The 16130-nt window shown below is 41.8% G+C and overlaps 1 protein-coding gene across 1 annotated transcript in view; it reads right to left on the bottom strand.

The window, feature by feature from the left end:
* Nucleotides 1-7258: 7258 nt before the first annotated feature.
* The window catches only part of LOC141743085 (cytosolic phospholipase A2 epsilon-like), a 36071-nt gene continuing 27199 nt past the window's right edge, over nt 7259-16130 (bottom strand). Inside the window, exons 11-19 of the mRNA XM_074586809.1 lie at nt 15959-16095; nt 15289-15511; nt 14605-14719; nt 13923-14060; nt 10838-10945; nt 9606-9800; nt 9047-9213; nt 7690-7876; nt 7259-7467 (exon numbers count right to left, since the gene is read on the bottom strand). Coding sequence (XP_074442910.1) covers nt 7259-7467; nt 7690-7876; nt 9047-9213; nt 9606-9800; nt 10838-10945; nt 13923-14060; nt 14605-14719; nt 15289-15511; nt 15959-16095 — 1479 coding nt within the window. The remainder of the gene's footprint in view (nt 7468-7689; nt 7877-9046; nt 9214-9605; nt 9801-10837; nt 10946-13922; nt 14061-14604; nt 14720-15288; nt 15512-15958; nt 16096-16130) is intronic.

A 16130-nucleotide genomic window follows, 5' to 3' on the forward strand; every position in this document is an offset into this window, starting at 1 on the left:
AAGGAAATATATAATAGCTGTGCAAGGCAGATAAGAGTTATGCTTTCATACATTTTTCAGAGAAAGACAACTGAACTTTACACAACAACTGCAGGAAACTCATGTCAAGTTGAATAGAATATAGTATCTAGCGGTTTAGTTTTATTAGTTTTATTTTACAGAGATTTTGTTCTACTAAAAAACATGAACAAAAGAGCACATGAACATCTCCAGGCATACCCAGTGGAAATTATCACCTTCAAACACAGAAAAACAAATGAATAACAAACTAGCAGCTCCAATAACAGCAGGCTGTGTCATAGCATCTGCATTTCCAGCATGAAAAGTAGCTGTGCCTACACTTGAAGTACAAGAGCATCTTTTGGCCTCAGGTTATGGACACTCTGAGCTGCGTCCTGGAGAGCTCCTCTTGCAGCTTAATTCAGAGAACAATCATTCATTTTTATTTTTTTTCTGAGACTCACCAGAAAAGAAGACCTGCCTGACCTTGGGAGACCTGCTATGGGACATTAAAAATACTGGTATACTTGTTATTAGAACAGGCCAGCTTTCCCTAGGCTGCTTAGTTCAGAGGACTAGTTAGCATAAATGATGATATTCACCTAGAAACCCCTCTAAAGATCATGAACCTTAAGAAAGTTGAGATCCCCTGTCCTCAAGGAAACCCGTGGAGAAGAACAGGTGGATTCTGAGTACAGACTTCCATGTCTGTGGAGTTAATTCCGTATTATATGCACACTCAGCCTTCTGGAATGATCTGTATGGTCTTTAGCTAAATCGAGGTATTCTGCTCTCACCTGAGGGAATGCCATAAATAAAGAAAACTCTGAGGCTCTCATTAACAACTGAACTAGTGTTATCTAATTTAAAATCTGAACGTACAAAGCTGGATGGTCTCAATTTGTAGAATGAAAAGCAGAGGCTTCAAGTGGAATTATATTATTTCTTTACATTTCATATTTCAGTAATTTAAGGATAGATGAAGCAAAATAACCTATCTGCTTAAAAGATCTAACATAGTTGCCCTGGCAGCAAAAAAACATGCTACTCTCATCCTTTAGTGCTTGCTAGACCTCATTCGCCCTCTACTACTTAGGTTTCCTATTCACATTACAACCCAGTTTGTAGAAGCATCAGTCACCTGGCAAAGGCACCTTTATTGCACCTGACTGCAAAGACAAGCTGTGGAGAAACAGAGCTCCACGACAAACTTAACATTTTTCAACATGTTCATATATAGCTTTGTGATTTCTTTTATCACAGTCTCGGACTGGACTGAAACTGCTGATAGCCAGCGTCCTCCTAAATGCCTTGCAACAATAGATGCTTGCCTGGCCTTCAAACAGGCAAAATGAGCCTGGGGCTGTTCCAGCAAGCTGGAAACGCAACCAGGGCTGGCTGTGACCACCGCACTGCTCTCAGTCACATAGATACCTCTATACAAAAAAGAGCACTGGAGAGCAGAGTCAGATGGGCATTCTGTCTCAGCTATTGTCCTCTTCCTGCAGGAGGAATGGTGTCTTAGACCATCACTTCTGCGCTTAGTGAAGGAAGGAGATGTGGAGCAGGAGGGGAAACTCACAGGAGGCAGGGGCACTACTGCTGCCTGTCATTTTACCCCTGTCACAGGCAAGAAAGAATCTTCTGGGAAATTAATTTTAAAGCAAGTCTTTAATCAAAGACTTTAAAAGCAGTAGATTATATTCCTGTTAGGACATGATGATCATACAGACAAAAGTACGGTACTTTATATCCATCACATACATGCATCAGCATTTGTATGCATCTAGCATATAACTAGTACACAGCTCTGATACTGAAAGTTATTACCTTCCCAGTAGAGAAACTGACGTCACTAATGACTTTTTACGTGTCTGCACTCACAGTTAAAGGCTTTTCTATGTTTCCTTCATGTTACAGTTAGGGATACACTGGATAAAGCCCAGCACTTGCCATATCAATCTCAGAGTAGCCTAATTGAAGTGGAGATTTATACTCCATTCTATGTCTCTTAAGATTTTATGCATGTTGCAAATATAGAGTCCTCAATGTTACCTGTACAGTGAGAAAGTCCTCTGTGCCTGGACTTGTCTCGCTGTGAGATGTTTTCTGTACTTGGAGTATGTTTCCCACGAGTACAGTAAACTAAAGGAGCAGTTCCCAAAGTTTTCTGAATCACTGTTCACTCTCCACATTTCTGCAGACTACATGCAAGTTTATCGTCTCCTTACGAGCTGGAAATCAGCACAAGGGCAGTATGACTAGTATGGTGCTTTCTGCCATGCCCCAAGCCAGCTGTGGGTTACAAGCCATCAGAGCTCCTGCACCCTCAGCAATCATAGACCAGAGCTTAAGAGTGACCAGAAAAGGTATTTGTTAAGAATTTATGAAGGATTTTCTGAATCATATCATCTGTTAAATCTCAAAAATAAACTTCATTGTATGTTTGCAAAGTAGATACCAAACCAAAACAACTGCAGCTCCAGGAGGAATGCGGAGCATGGCTTGCTTACAAGACTGGTTGAAACAATTTTGGATGTCAGCCAGCTGAGTAGCAGAAATTGCAAAATTAAAGAAACAGCCACTAATTGCTCAAGATTTAAAAGTGTGTATTAATATATGTAGAAACTTGCACCTCCTTGCATCAGCCTCTAAGGATGCTCCATTACCTCAGCAGAAGAAAGGAAGTAGGAGGGGAGCAAACATTTCATATCTTTACAACTAATTTACAGATTACTAGTTGAGAGAGAGAAGGGTACGATAAGCAGCAACTGGCAGGAAAAGCTGTACTGCTAGGGGCTGAGGGACTGCCTTTTCCCAGTGTTAAAGGGCAGAGAAAAGAACAGAAAGCTGGGAGCTAGAAGGGACTCACAGTATGCACATCAGGCGTCTGTAAGCCCAGAGCAGTCAGAATCTCAGCAGAAAGATTTAATGCCATCACGTTTTCTGGATTAGGGGTTTTTTTTTGGTTGCTATTCTTTTTAATGGAACAGCCTATCAAGCCTGCTTTGAAGAAACTAGAGGAGGGATACACCTTTATCTCCATTTTACATGTTTGTCTCCACCACCTTTTTGTTCCTGATGTCTTCTTTCTTTTCTTCCTTCCATTCCCTGACATCTTTTCTTTCTCATTAACTTCTTGGCTCTCAAAAAAACCTATTTCCTTCCCTTGTCCATCTCAATACCGCACAGCTATAATTCCCTTTTTCACTTATATTCGGGTATTATACTTTTTTTTTTCCCCCTCTCCTCTTCTTCCCTCCCTTGCTTTATATACCATCTGTTTTCTTAATCTTTCCCCTTTTTCTTGCATGTCTTCTCCATCTTGCAATGGTACCCTCAGAAGCTTCAAGTCTGAACAATGGAGGTTTGGTCATATTTGGAACAAGCATGAATGCTACAAGCATTAGAACAGCTGGGATCAGGCCATGACATCTGGGTGAGACACCCAACTGGATGGAGAAAAGGGTATAAGCAATAGTGGGTTGAAGAGAGTGCAAAGGAAATGTCAGGACTCAAGGAGAAAGAAACTGGAGACGTGACAAGACATGCCAGAGTTTTGATATGAAGAACTGGAGGGGTGGACAGGGTGCTGGCGAAGGGCTTTATGAATGCTGCAGGTGTGCTGGGCTTCAGTGGGAACCCTACAAGGGGCAGACTTTCAAGAGGAGCTCAAAGCTGCAAAAGTTCAATGGCATGAAAGACACACAGCTCTCCCCCATTGCTACCTGTTGACCAGCATATAATAATCAGGGCATGAGGAAACCAGCCCTGCTGGTAATGAGGCCCTGGTGGCCTCTTCTGAAGCATTATCATTGTAGTAAGAGAGTGGGATATTGCACACACAGAGCAGCGCTTTACATGGGAACTGGTTTTAGCACAGGGTTTTTCAGAAGGGCATCCTGCTCTACCACCCATGTTCTCCTGTACCCACCGTGGCAGGCACATTTTCACATGGTGCAACTTGTAGTCTTGCAAATTAATAGCTCACTTCACTCAGACTGTTTGCAATAATCTTGTATTTGATCACTCTTTTAGCTACAGAAACACATAAAATGGCACTGCCAACCATCCCATTAGCTTCTGCTTCCTCCGTGGCACTCACCCAGCAGGGCTGTCCGAGTACCCACGGGCCTTGCAAGGGGATCAAAAACCCCACTGCTCCTTTCCTTAGGTTCCTATGGGCTGACTCACCTCACTGAGCTGCCCAGTTCTCGATGCACCTTTGTGATAATCGGAAGGGCTGGGGCAAAGGTGCAATTGCATGCTAATCCCTTCACTTACCTACAGATAATGAATAGGTTATAAGGAAAAGCCAGAGACAGAAAAGATGCAGAACATACTCATTACAATTAAGGAGGTCACCATGTTAGTGTTTGTAGTTCCTATTACCACAGCTACCAAGAGTTCTGTCTTTTAAAACACTTAGGAAAAGTCATGCTAACTCCTGTTGGTGCTAACGTTGCTAACATTGTGATACAGCATAGGCCTGGATTTTTGCAGTTTCCTCCCTTGAAGGGCTAATTCCATGAAATTACTCCTATTTCCTGTAAAAAGGGACACTCCCAACCTGCAAAACCAAAAGAGCCCACATCTGCAGCTGTTAACATTCTTTCAATGCCTCAGTACAGCCCAGAGGCTGAGCATGGGAAACATACCCCATTAGCAGCTGAACCAGAACAAAAAAATGCCAGAAGACAAAGCCACACAAAGCCTCCACACTGGCATGCAAGAATTGACAACTAGAATCTTTTGCAAGTGTTCTGTGCAATTAATTAATAAATTTAATGATAAAAAGCAAGCCGAAACCAACAAATTAACCAACCCTCTAAGTCACAAACAAAGCACCTCTACTAAACACAGAACAGGAGTGCTGACTAGATGGGAGTCAGGAGAACAGGCCATTGCTGAGGAGCAGTCACCTGGAGACACCTCTACAATACCTCAGAGGGGAAGAAACCAACTGCAGATGGCATGACAGGGCTGGTGTTCTTCCCTTCAACTCAAGAACATTACCTATGGGGTTGCTACATTACTTATAGGTGAAGGACACCAGTGCCCTAGGAGAAGGACAGCTGGATGGAGGACTAAGCCGGACCTTTTTCAGGGTTTACAGTAACACAGGACATATAGGTATTTTCAGGGTTACAGCAAGGACCTTGCTGTGGGACTCAGGTGGCTGTGGGTGTATCTGAAAGAAGAAAGTCATGAAAGTTTGAGGATTGCAAGGGAAGAACTGAAAAGAAGATCCAGTTCTTGCCAAGATTTTACCCATGTTGAAAACGCCACTAGGAGCTATTGTATGGGCCTGCCCAGACTGCTGGCAGGTGGGATGGGCTCAGCCCCTAGAGGGTAGAGCAGAGTAAGGGATGCCTTAGTGGCATACCTGGAATAAATGGGGCTTCTCTCTGTTAAAAAGAGATCAACAAACAAAAACACACCAAGGAAGCAAAGGGGTATAGTTAAGGGCAGGGATGGGAAGAGAGAGGCAAGTTCGGGAAACTTAGTGTCATTGACAGTCTTGGATGGCAGCTCTCGAAGATGCCCGAAACACCAGCTGGAAGATGAGCAGGTACGAGAAGTAGCAAACACATGTGTCACCCCAAATGGGTTTGCCATAATGATAAACAGGGAAGCCCTAGGGGGAGTTCCAGCTGGAGCAGAGGAGAGGCAATGCCAAAAGGGAGTGCGTGACTCAGCAGCAGAGATCACAAAGAGGAGCCTTTGATGAGCACAGACAAGTAAACAGCCATTTCAGCACACAGGAGGTTTGAACCAGGGCTGCAAATTGGATGGAGTAGTGAGGGCCTGGAAAAGCAGCTGGGCCAAGGACACACCGTCCCTAAGGGGGCTGAGGTCATTGGAGGTGCATGTGGGAGACTGAAGACGACAAAGGCTTAAAGCTGTAAAGGAATGCTTGGAGGAAGAGAGACAGACAGGCAGTGACAGCAAGGGCGAAGAGAAATTTTTAGCCTTTTAGAGGTTCACATCTCATTTTGCATTAAGGATTTCTTTTCTATTTTAGCTGTGATTGGGTTATTCATAGCTCTCTGTGTGCCAATACATGTTACTTCAGCACAGACAAGTTACTGCGTTTCATTTAAATTTTAGGTAATTAAGGGCAGCTGATACTGACTGAACCATTGTATCTTTTTTTAAGATTAGAATCTTTGCTGTAATGAAACAGGTTTACAGAGTATTTGCATTATTAAAATCCTTCATAAAGCAAATAATTATTTTGGTCTTCATCTCAAAAATAAGCAGTTTCAACAAATTGCCCTGTGCTATTTATAGTAGCTGCATATACCGTGTGTTAATTGTATACAGTCAGGGACCGACAAAGTCATGCAATTACCCATGGATATCAGTGTAAAGCAGTTAGCTTGCCTTCTTACCACAAAATCTGAATGTCTCTCAGTTTTTGATGTTTTTATTCTCACAACATCCCATCATATAATAACAAGAAATACTATTGAAACTGTTGAAATTAATGGGACGTGGATGCTGAGCTGGATCCTTTAAATACCGTGAGTGTTCAGTGAAAAACACAACCCCGGGTTAGGTACTTACACGTGCACCAGAAGAGCTGATCCTGACCCACAACAGGGTTTGGAAAGGTCACTTCCAAGGAATATTCCAAACCTAAATATTGCTGGTGTAATAAAACTTGCAAATTCAGAAGTATAGAAAATTTGCATTTTCCATGTGAAATTTCAAATTTTCTAGTTCTTTTATGTTTAGATTTGTGCGTTATTTCCAACAAAATTTCTTGCTGACACTATAGCAAACTATGGTTTTCTCTTTTTCTTTTAAGTTATCCACAGTTATTATGCATTTTTCTGTTGCACTAGATTTGGAATAAATTAAATATCTGTAGCTCATTTGTCTTCACTTCACATATAACTTCTAGTAGTCTAGTAATTTTTGAAAGAATTGGTATTGCTGTCCCACGTCCATGCATTTAAAAAACTTGTCAATAAGAACCAGTATTCCTAACTTCTGATTTACTGCATATACATGCATGTACACAAAAAAAAACGTTCACCAGCAGTGAAATCCAACATAAATAAAGCACAAGACTAATCATTATTTTGTTTGATCAGTTTATCTAGGATCATCACGTGGTTCAGAGGAGCCACAGGCTGAGACAAGTCTTCGTACTTCCCCAAGTCTGTCATGTTCATTCACAAAAAGGTCTTGATTCTTCTGCAGGAAAAAAAATAATATTTGGATATCTTTCTGAAACTCAGGACGGCGTTTATTTTTTATGCTGTCGTTTCTGCTCTATGGCTGAATTCAAAGCCTGAAGGATCAGATGTTTGTTGTTCTGAATGTTGTAGCTGGTCAATTCTACCAGCTTGTCAAACTCCTCCTCTGTGTAAGTAAAGCTGTTTAAGCAGTACGGGGAAAAAATGCTGGAAACATCCACGTTGCCCCCTGCCATCTCAGCAGGGCTCCGCTCCACACCTGACAAATAAAGAAAGATTGTCAATGGGGTATAGATGTGGTCCCACATCCCTCTTTCCATATGGGGCACAACGTTGCTACTTGCTACCTGGACATGCGCATTTCTCTCCCATAGGAACCACAACAGGGGAGGGAGGAGACCACGCTAGACCATGTCTCTCATCCTGACACAGCCAAAGGGTGGCCAGGTGGTGGGAGGATCATCTCTGTCCCATAGCTTACCAGGCTCTTTGTATTTTCTGAAGGTGTCATTCACCAGCGGGAAAAACACCACTGTCGGAGCCTCTGGGGTCTCTGTGTCTTCAAAGATGTAGCACTCCTTTAGATTTTTCTTTTCTTCTTCACTCAGTTGGATTTTGGGAAATGGTATTCCCTGCTTTAGAAAGTACTTGGAGGCTTCTTCCAAAGGCTGCGTTCAGACAGAAAAAAAGAAAAGATCAGAAATTCTGCAACTTCCCCAACTTTTCCTGAATGCACATCACATCTATCAAAGGCTCTTCACAAAGATCTGGGAGCAGCGTTCGCTGTCAGTATTTCTTCTGGCCTTTGTCTCTGCATGAGATATTTAGTACCAGTTATTAACAGAACAACAGTTCAAGACCCAGCCTCCAGCTTGCACTCCTGATTGTTGTCCTACCTCCTCCTCCTCATCAGCCTTTATCTGCAAGATAAATAAGATGTTCATGGCTGCAGGCAAGGGCGGCCTAGCCGCTTAAGACAAAGAAACATGCCCCGTACTGGAGAAAATCCTGATATGAGCACAACGGACAGGAATCTGAAATGGTATGGTTTTTAAATATGGATTCGCAAAGGTGCAAAAAGTTTGTTGACTTGGCATAAATATTTTAAAGCCTCTAACTGTCTTAAGATGCCCTAAGATGGTTGTGAAAATTGATGTAGGCATCTGGGAGGAAACATCATCCTGATGGAAATGTTAATTTAATCTTGCAGGTGTGTAAGCTGTTTTTGAAAATAGGATTTTTGTTCCTGAATCTGTCTGGTGCGTATGAAAATTTTAGCTTTCAAGAACTTCTGTCTTGTCCGTACTTACTAACACAAATTATAGACCAGGTTATTAGCTGGTAATTGAAATGGCAGACATGGCATCAAAGGACAATTCTTCTCCCTAATTTAGAACAAAATAAAAATCCAGTTACTGTTCTAGAGACAACCGGACAAATTACTTCTAATTCAACTGTATGTTGATATCTTTGGACAGATATCACAAGACAAAACGAGTTCATCAGTGGTGGCATTAGTTCCAGAGAAACACTCCATATGGAGTGTAGCCTTGATAGACATATTGAGATCCTAGAAGAAGATAGCATTTGCCTATTAGAGGGTTAATTAAAATAAAAGATTTAGAAAACTGCTACTACATCTGTTCTCCTTAGGGTATTTGCCATGGTATACCAGCATCACTGAGAGACGTAGGCATCTACAAAATGGGAGCTGTACACCAAGAATCCTTTTTCCCAGAATCAGTTTCTTCTACATAAATTATTCCAACTCCTTAAAGAGGGCTAAAAGCGCTAAAAAACAGCAGTTATTATCAAAGAAAATAGAGTGGTTATTGCACCGATGTCTGTGATCCAGAAGAATAGTTTAAGTGTAGGACAACATCCACTTTCCTCTCCGGCCTCATGAGCGGTGGGTAGCTGATATCGATGTATCCTGCCGTGTCTGCCAGGCACATGAACTCTGCTGTTTCTGTCAGCTGGCTGGGGAAATTCTCTAGCACAGTATCTAAAAGGAAATATTTGTTATGATGAGTGATTCATTGAAAAAGTAATATATCTGTTGTTTGGCTAATAAGGGAGGAAAAAATGCCTCTTGTCTTCCCATTACTTTTGCTTTCCAAGACCCTGCCACGCTATGGAAGCTCAGCCTTGACAAAGAAAAGAAAGACCTGTACAAGGCAAAAAGGCAGAGCTCCTTCACTTCTTATGCTGCTCTTCTTCCATCGCCAATGAGCAGTAGTTGCCCTTCCCTGGAATCAAGGGAGTTCTTGGAACTGGTTTGCCTGGATGAAATTTCACTAGTTATCTTGAAATTTTTATTTCCAAAGTGAAGAATAAATCCTGTTCATCCTCTGTCTTCTCTTCACTGATGAAAACATTTTCATCAGGGATGTTTACCTTTCCATATACAGAAGTTTTTGCTCTGTAGGTATTCATTGTGCATCTGGAACCCCTTCAGGAAGTTGTAGAACTTTGAAACCATCACCCTCTCAGTCAGGACCTGCCGAATGATGCCCATGATGCCACATTCAGGGGTAACTAAGTAAGTCTCCAACTCATGGCTCCTGGCTGGTGGGGAAGGCTCGTGTCCTTCTGAAGGGTAGAGGAGAGGGACAAGTTGTTTTGGTACAGTTCCTTGCAATACTTAAAATACAAAAGGCATCTAATATTAGCTACAGGAAAGAAGACCTAATAAGACATAGAAACATACAGTCAAAGCAATGCCAAAGTAGAAGCAAGAAGAACATCAATCTTCAATAAAGCATATTCCATGAAAAACAAAGTCAGAGTGGCAACAAACTCCCTAAAGCTGGAAAAAGCGATCTATTTCTTGATAGAAGTCATAAGTGGATTTCCTGTGTGAGGGTCAGGGTAGGCTGAGAATCTGGACCAGTTTCTTTCAAAATTAGACCAAACTGGCTTTGAAAAAAAATAATATGCTGTCAGGAGACTTAGACACCCAGAAAAAAGCAGAGAAAAAGCATTGTGCCAAATGGCACCTCATGAGATTGGGAAAGAGGGCCAATGGCTTTCTATCACAGGCATTTATTGAGGTCCGTGTCCTGCAACACTTCCATGAAGAAAGTGATGAAAAGCCCATAAACCAAACTCACTCACCACTTTGAAAACAGGAAGGACAGCCAACACCTCTAAGGAGCACACAGGTTTATAACAAGATCAAACATTGAAATGGCATTCCATGTAATTGATATATCCAAGTCTTCAACAACAATGTATGGTAAGTACCATCTGCCAAGGCAGACAGAGTACACAGCACTGAGATGTTTTACAACATGTAGGTTCACTGAAAGGCCCATGACAAAGGTGATCTATTAAAAAAACTTCAGTAGTTTTATATTTGGTGACAAATCATCACTTGCATAAATTCAGTCCAAGGGAGACTAATGAAAATAATGTTGCTATGAATGAATTCAGAGAGGAAACCTAGTTAGATGTTGCTGGCAACATGACACCGTAGGGGAAAAAAAAAACACCTGCAGTGCAGCACTGGCCTCAGCTTTAAGATTCAAAAAGCTTCACAAAGATTTCACGCTATATGAATTTAAATGTAATATTGATTTAAAGATTCATAAGACAACAGGTAAAGTAGAAACAGAAATGTAACCAACCAACATCAACAGTCCTGTGTTGGGTACACCTCAGTGAGCACCTTTGTGTAGGATCTGACGAATGCCAGGCATCCAAGAGGTTGTAGGAAAAGACATTGCTCCACAGACCTGTGCAACGGTAGAGAACAGGAAAACTGCTTTGGAAATATCTTAATGGAAAATATCCCTTCTAAAAAAATAAACTTTTAGCTTTGCAAGGTGTATCCAGAAACATCAAGGTTTCAAAACTCCCACCAAAACCTGTATGAAGTTCTTTTGCAGCAACCCACATTCTGTCCTCAAAGAGGAACCTAAATAGTTTTAAACGTTGTGCCGGGTCTTCAGCCACTGGAATTCATTGTTACATCCAGCTATTACCAATACACTGCAAATAAATTTACCCTGTCCTATAAGCAACTGTCATCAGAGAGTAAAACCACACTATTTCCCATGAAATAAGAGTTTGTTCTACAAACTATGTCATATGCAACCGTATACTCAGTTGAAGGTTTGGAGGCTGCTCTTGAACAGCCAAGATTCAAGTGGTTAGAGCACAATTTGGGATAGTCTGCAGAGTAAAACAAAAACATCTTCACTGTCCCTTGTAAGAGTTCTCTTGACACAAGTTCTTTTGAGTGAGACTTATCTCCCTCTCCTTGTTATTCTCATCCCCACAGCCTTTCTTCCACTTTTGCACTCCCACTTAAAAGGATGTCTAAAAATGTCTCCCTGGTGCAGAAATCTCCAGAAGATCCTTGGATCTTGAAAAGCATTTCATCTTCCACAGCTTTGCTGCAGGCCCTGAGAGGAACTCTGCCAGAGAAGGCAGTGCTGAGCTTTGCCTTGAAAATCTCTATGAGTGAAAGCTTTGCAAAAGTCTTACATCACAAAGGATGCAACTATTTGAACCGCACAATACAATATTAGGCATTCCATAAATTAGTAACAGAAATACAATTCCCTTTTGAACATGGCATGTTTGTGGAGTGGGACAAGAACCCAAAGGTATTCTGCTTCACTAGAAATCCCCATAAGAATGGGACTCGCTTGAGAAACATTAGAAATACGTGAAATCAAATAGGGGCTCTCTGGCTCTACGCTTAACTGGCAACCTTCCATCAACACAATCTCATCTTCCTGCAGGTTGAGAAGCTTCTGTCCAGGCCTGCTGTGAGAAGGCAGCTCCTCTCTTTTCTCCTGTCTTTACGTGGTGCCTTCTCACTCCATAACATTCCCGGCTCCCCAGGCCCCAGGACTTACACACTACTTGTGCATTTTAGTATCTTCCAAACACTGTTGTCCCCCCAGAACCTGGTTGTAATGGCATAGCAATGTTTCCCTAACCTCTTGCACTGAATTTTCACAGTAACTATATTTGCTGAAGTAAGAACTATGAGAAGAGACTGTATCTTTTACTAGACTGACAGAGTTTAAAATAGCAGACAAGCTTTCATACATCCCAGCCTTTCTTTTGGAAACCTGAGTGTCTTATATCCTCATAAGCTCATCCAATTTTTCCAGCTTTAGCCATTGCTCTTATAAAAGGCCTTACATCTTCCTGCAAATGACACCTTGCTTTTATCCTTAAACTATCACGCTGGAACTAACAGTACATTACAATTGCAACCCAAGAGGGCATTACCTGTTGTATCACTAGATGGCAACATTGCTTTAACTCTCCATTCTATTATTCCTAAAGATACACCTATTTTGTGGGGTCTGTGGGGTCACCAGCCTAATTCAGGTGCTGAGGGTGAGAACACAAGAGCTCAGCCCAGACTGGATGTGCTGGGTGTGCTTGCTACCTGGCCACCTCATGTCTGACCACACCACTGTCGTTGCGAAGCTGCAACAGAGGCACAACATTCTCAGAAGGTGGCTCTGAGTCCCACCTAGCTCTATAATCTGCCTCCTACCTCTGGCGATCACCACAGAGTGCTTCATGGAAGAATACAAGAAAATGGAAAGTATGATGGGATCTCTTCTCCAGTGTACTCTCCAGCAGCTCAAGGTTCTGGATTTAGTACTTCTAGTGCTGGTGTCTGCATCTGAACTACCATGTCGGACTACCTTCCATGAATTTGTCCTCCCCTTTTCAGACCTATTTATACTCTTGGATCCTGTGTTATCTTCTGAGTCTTTTCCCTCAGCCACCTCTTTTCTCAAGTTCATGACATCACTAAAAGCTCTAAGCATAGCCATTAAAGCTCTGAGATTTAGTGGCTGTGTGGCTAAGCACAATCTTCTGTTCCTCATGCCCAGCTATTTTCTCATTATTCTACCAATATGACTCTGGATTCCTCCTGCATCATACATTGAGGTGCACAACTTCACTGCACACCAAATAAGAAATACCACATGGTGTTGCTGAGTGTATGGATTTTTCACTTCATAAATAAACCCTTTCTTACTAGTATCCTTGGTGCCCTGTTGTATGTTGTGCTTATTTACATGTAACACATCTGTTGTTCAGGGTTTAAGAATAGATGGACTCTTCTGCAGACAACTTCATACAGAGAACCAGTGTTCAAAGGGGTGTGGGAGAGTTCTAGCTTTGTGCAAAATTAAAACAGTTGCATAAAATCTGCAAAACTCTCTGTCGTGCATTACTGGAAGCTACCGACTTTACTGAAATAAGGATGACAAAACTCACTGATATAATCATGCTAGCAAAATTACAAAGGATTTAGAATACTAAAATTGCAAAAATATCAGTAAGTTCAAAAAACACTCAAAATTGCATATTTAATAACAAACTCTGTAACAGCATTGCTTTTTGTTATAAAATCATGCCATTCATAGACAAATTTGGTTTTAAGATTCTGGTTTCACAGTACAAATATTTTCCATGTGGAATTCTGCTGCTGATCAGTTCAAAACCTCTTTAAACAGCCCTGAAACTTCAGGCATGAGAGTCACCATTCAAGACAAAAGCAGCACTAAACAGTAAATAGGAACTGAGCTAGAGGTGAGAACAACATGTCGTATACTTTGCTTCAGTCCTGCATGTTGTGCAGGGCACAGGTTGCAATATGCAGGGTCTGCATTATATTAAAAATAAAGTAGATTTTGAAGCAACTCAAATTTTCATAATGGAGCACATCACCTTTCATGAAACAGATGCGGGATTCAGGAAGCTTCTTCATCAGGCGACCCATGAAGAACTCGCTGCCAAAATCCTCCGCATGAATGAAGGCGCCGTATTTTAAGAACCCGACCTCATAAGGGGTGAACTCCACCCATTCTGCAGAGGCACAAAAAGAACTTTTAGATCTTCTTCCTACCACTATCTCCCTGCAAAAAGGGCTCTGAAATGACAAGGAAGCAGCTGCAGGACAAACTCTATCAGCAGGATGATCACCGACAAACCTTCCTCAGGGTAAGGAGTTGTCATTCAGCTGGTTTCAGCCCCTCACTCAGTAACATTTCCCAAACTTGTTTATTCAAAACTTTCCAACGAGTCTCTCCAGACAGGACATAAGTGAAGTTTATACCCAAAGGGGTCAGCCTAAGTTACCCCACATGGGGAGCAAAGGCTTTGACTTGAGAGTACCCTGGTCCTTAAGCACCTTCCCCAGTTTTCTCCTGACCCAGAGGAGATTAGTTCCTCCCAAAGCTTAGGCACAAAGTCTAGAAATGGAAAAGCAAGAGGAAGTTAAGGAGGAAAAGGAACTGGTTTATGAATGCTACAGTTCAGCAGTGCAAGGGCTTGCAGGACAAGCAGTAATTGATAATACAGATCATTTGAAAATGAACCAAGTCCAGATATAGTTCAGTTTTGCCATCACCTTTGAACTCTGAAAGGCTGTAGTCTTCTTTGATGTTAAGGACCATGTAGATAGGTAGGGGATTCTGACCCTGATTCAATGCTTGTCGCTCATCTGAGAGTTTGTGGTTATTTTTCTGTGAATTGACCAGAAACAGAAAGAGCAAAACCAAGGTTTGACATGGCGTATGGGTTTGCAAGATTACAGCAACATAAATACCCATTGCCATCTTAATTTTCCTATTCTCTCCACTCATTTTATGTCCAGACATTTTTTTAACCAAGGAGTGATCTAAACTTCTACATATCCACATAAGCTTGTTTAATTACAAGTGAGCCGTAGGATATTTTGTGGTACAAATGGTCTCTCATGCTTCCCAGTAAATTTTTCCCAGTAAACTTTACATGGATTATTTAAGTTCTCACAGGAAGGAACAGAGGAAAAGAAACCAAAAGCAGGACTCTGTTGTTAGGTGCTCAGGTACTCATACTGGTAGCAGGAGACATAGGTTTTCTGCTCTACAGAATACACCCTTGGCTGCTAATTATGTGTTGAGAGATATGTGGGGACAAATCCCCTTTATTAGTCAGCAGAAATCATCTGCTAGATAATGCTGGCATACTCTCAGGCTAGCTTCTCTCTCTGGAGCTTCGTTTTCCATATAACAGTATTCAATAGCTGTTACAGAAAATACAGACATGCTACCCCATCGCTTAATGCTTTTTCCAGCAGAAGACTCCAAAAATCAATGCTAGAGATCTGGTATCCCTCTTGCTTCCGCAGTTTTAGCTCCTTGTCATAGTACTTCAAGCTCTCCAGGGAAAAACAGCTTAGCTTGCATTTGGTCATATGTCTGCGGACTTCACGAATCAGTCTGGACAGATCGTTGTGTGACCACTCAGCATTCTGGTACAAATGCGACAAGGCCCTGGGGAAAAGAAAGAAAGAACGTTGTCATATGCTCCAAGCTCTTTCACTTTTTAGACTTGGATTTGAGGACCCCATCAAATGAACTAGCTGAGGTTCTTTAAAAACATCTTGGGGGCTCAGTTTATTATTGAAGAGAAAAGATTTTTGATTTAGAGGACGCTCCCCCGCCAGATCACTAGTGAAACCTGAGGACTTGCAAAAAGCCCCTCCGTGCTATGTAGGTTTATGCACAAGGCTGTGATTCGCACCAGGGTTACTCACTGGGAAAGATCCTAGAGATGAAATAAAGGGTCGAGGAAAATGTCGTACCACGTAAGCAGTGCTTAGGCCATATTCTGGCTCAAGACTGAAGTAGTACACCTTCCTTTACCAAAACGAAGGATAAATCTCTCACAGAGCAGACTATAGAGCTGACAAATGATGTCTTTGTTCAGGATCTCCTTACCATGTTGAACCAGATGACCCAGTAATGTATGAAATAGCATCTAAGAGGCCCAGCTTCTGAAGACCCAAGAGGTTGCCTAACAGAGATGTCAGTGCCCGGGTGCCACCTCCTGTTGTCATGACTGCTACAACTGGTACCTGTTTAGACATCAACACAGCACTGGTGAGCAACA

Source organism: Larus michahellis, chromosome 4 (genome assembly GCF_964199755.1).
Source record: "Larus michahellis chromosome 4, bLarMic1.1, whole genome shotgun sequence".
Classification (NCBI taxonomy): domain Eukaryota; kingdom Metazoa; phylum Chordata; class Aves; order Charadriiformes; family Laridae; genus Larus; species Larus michahellis.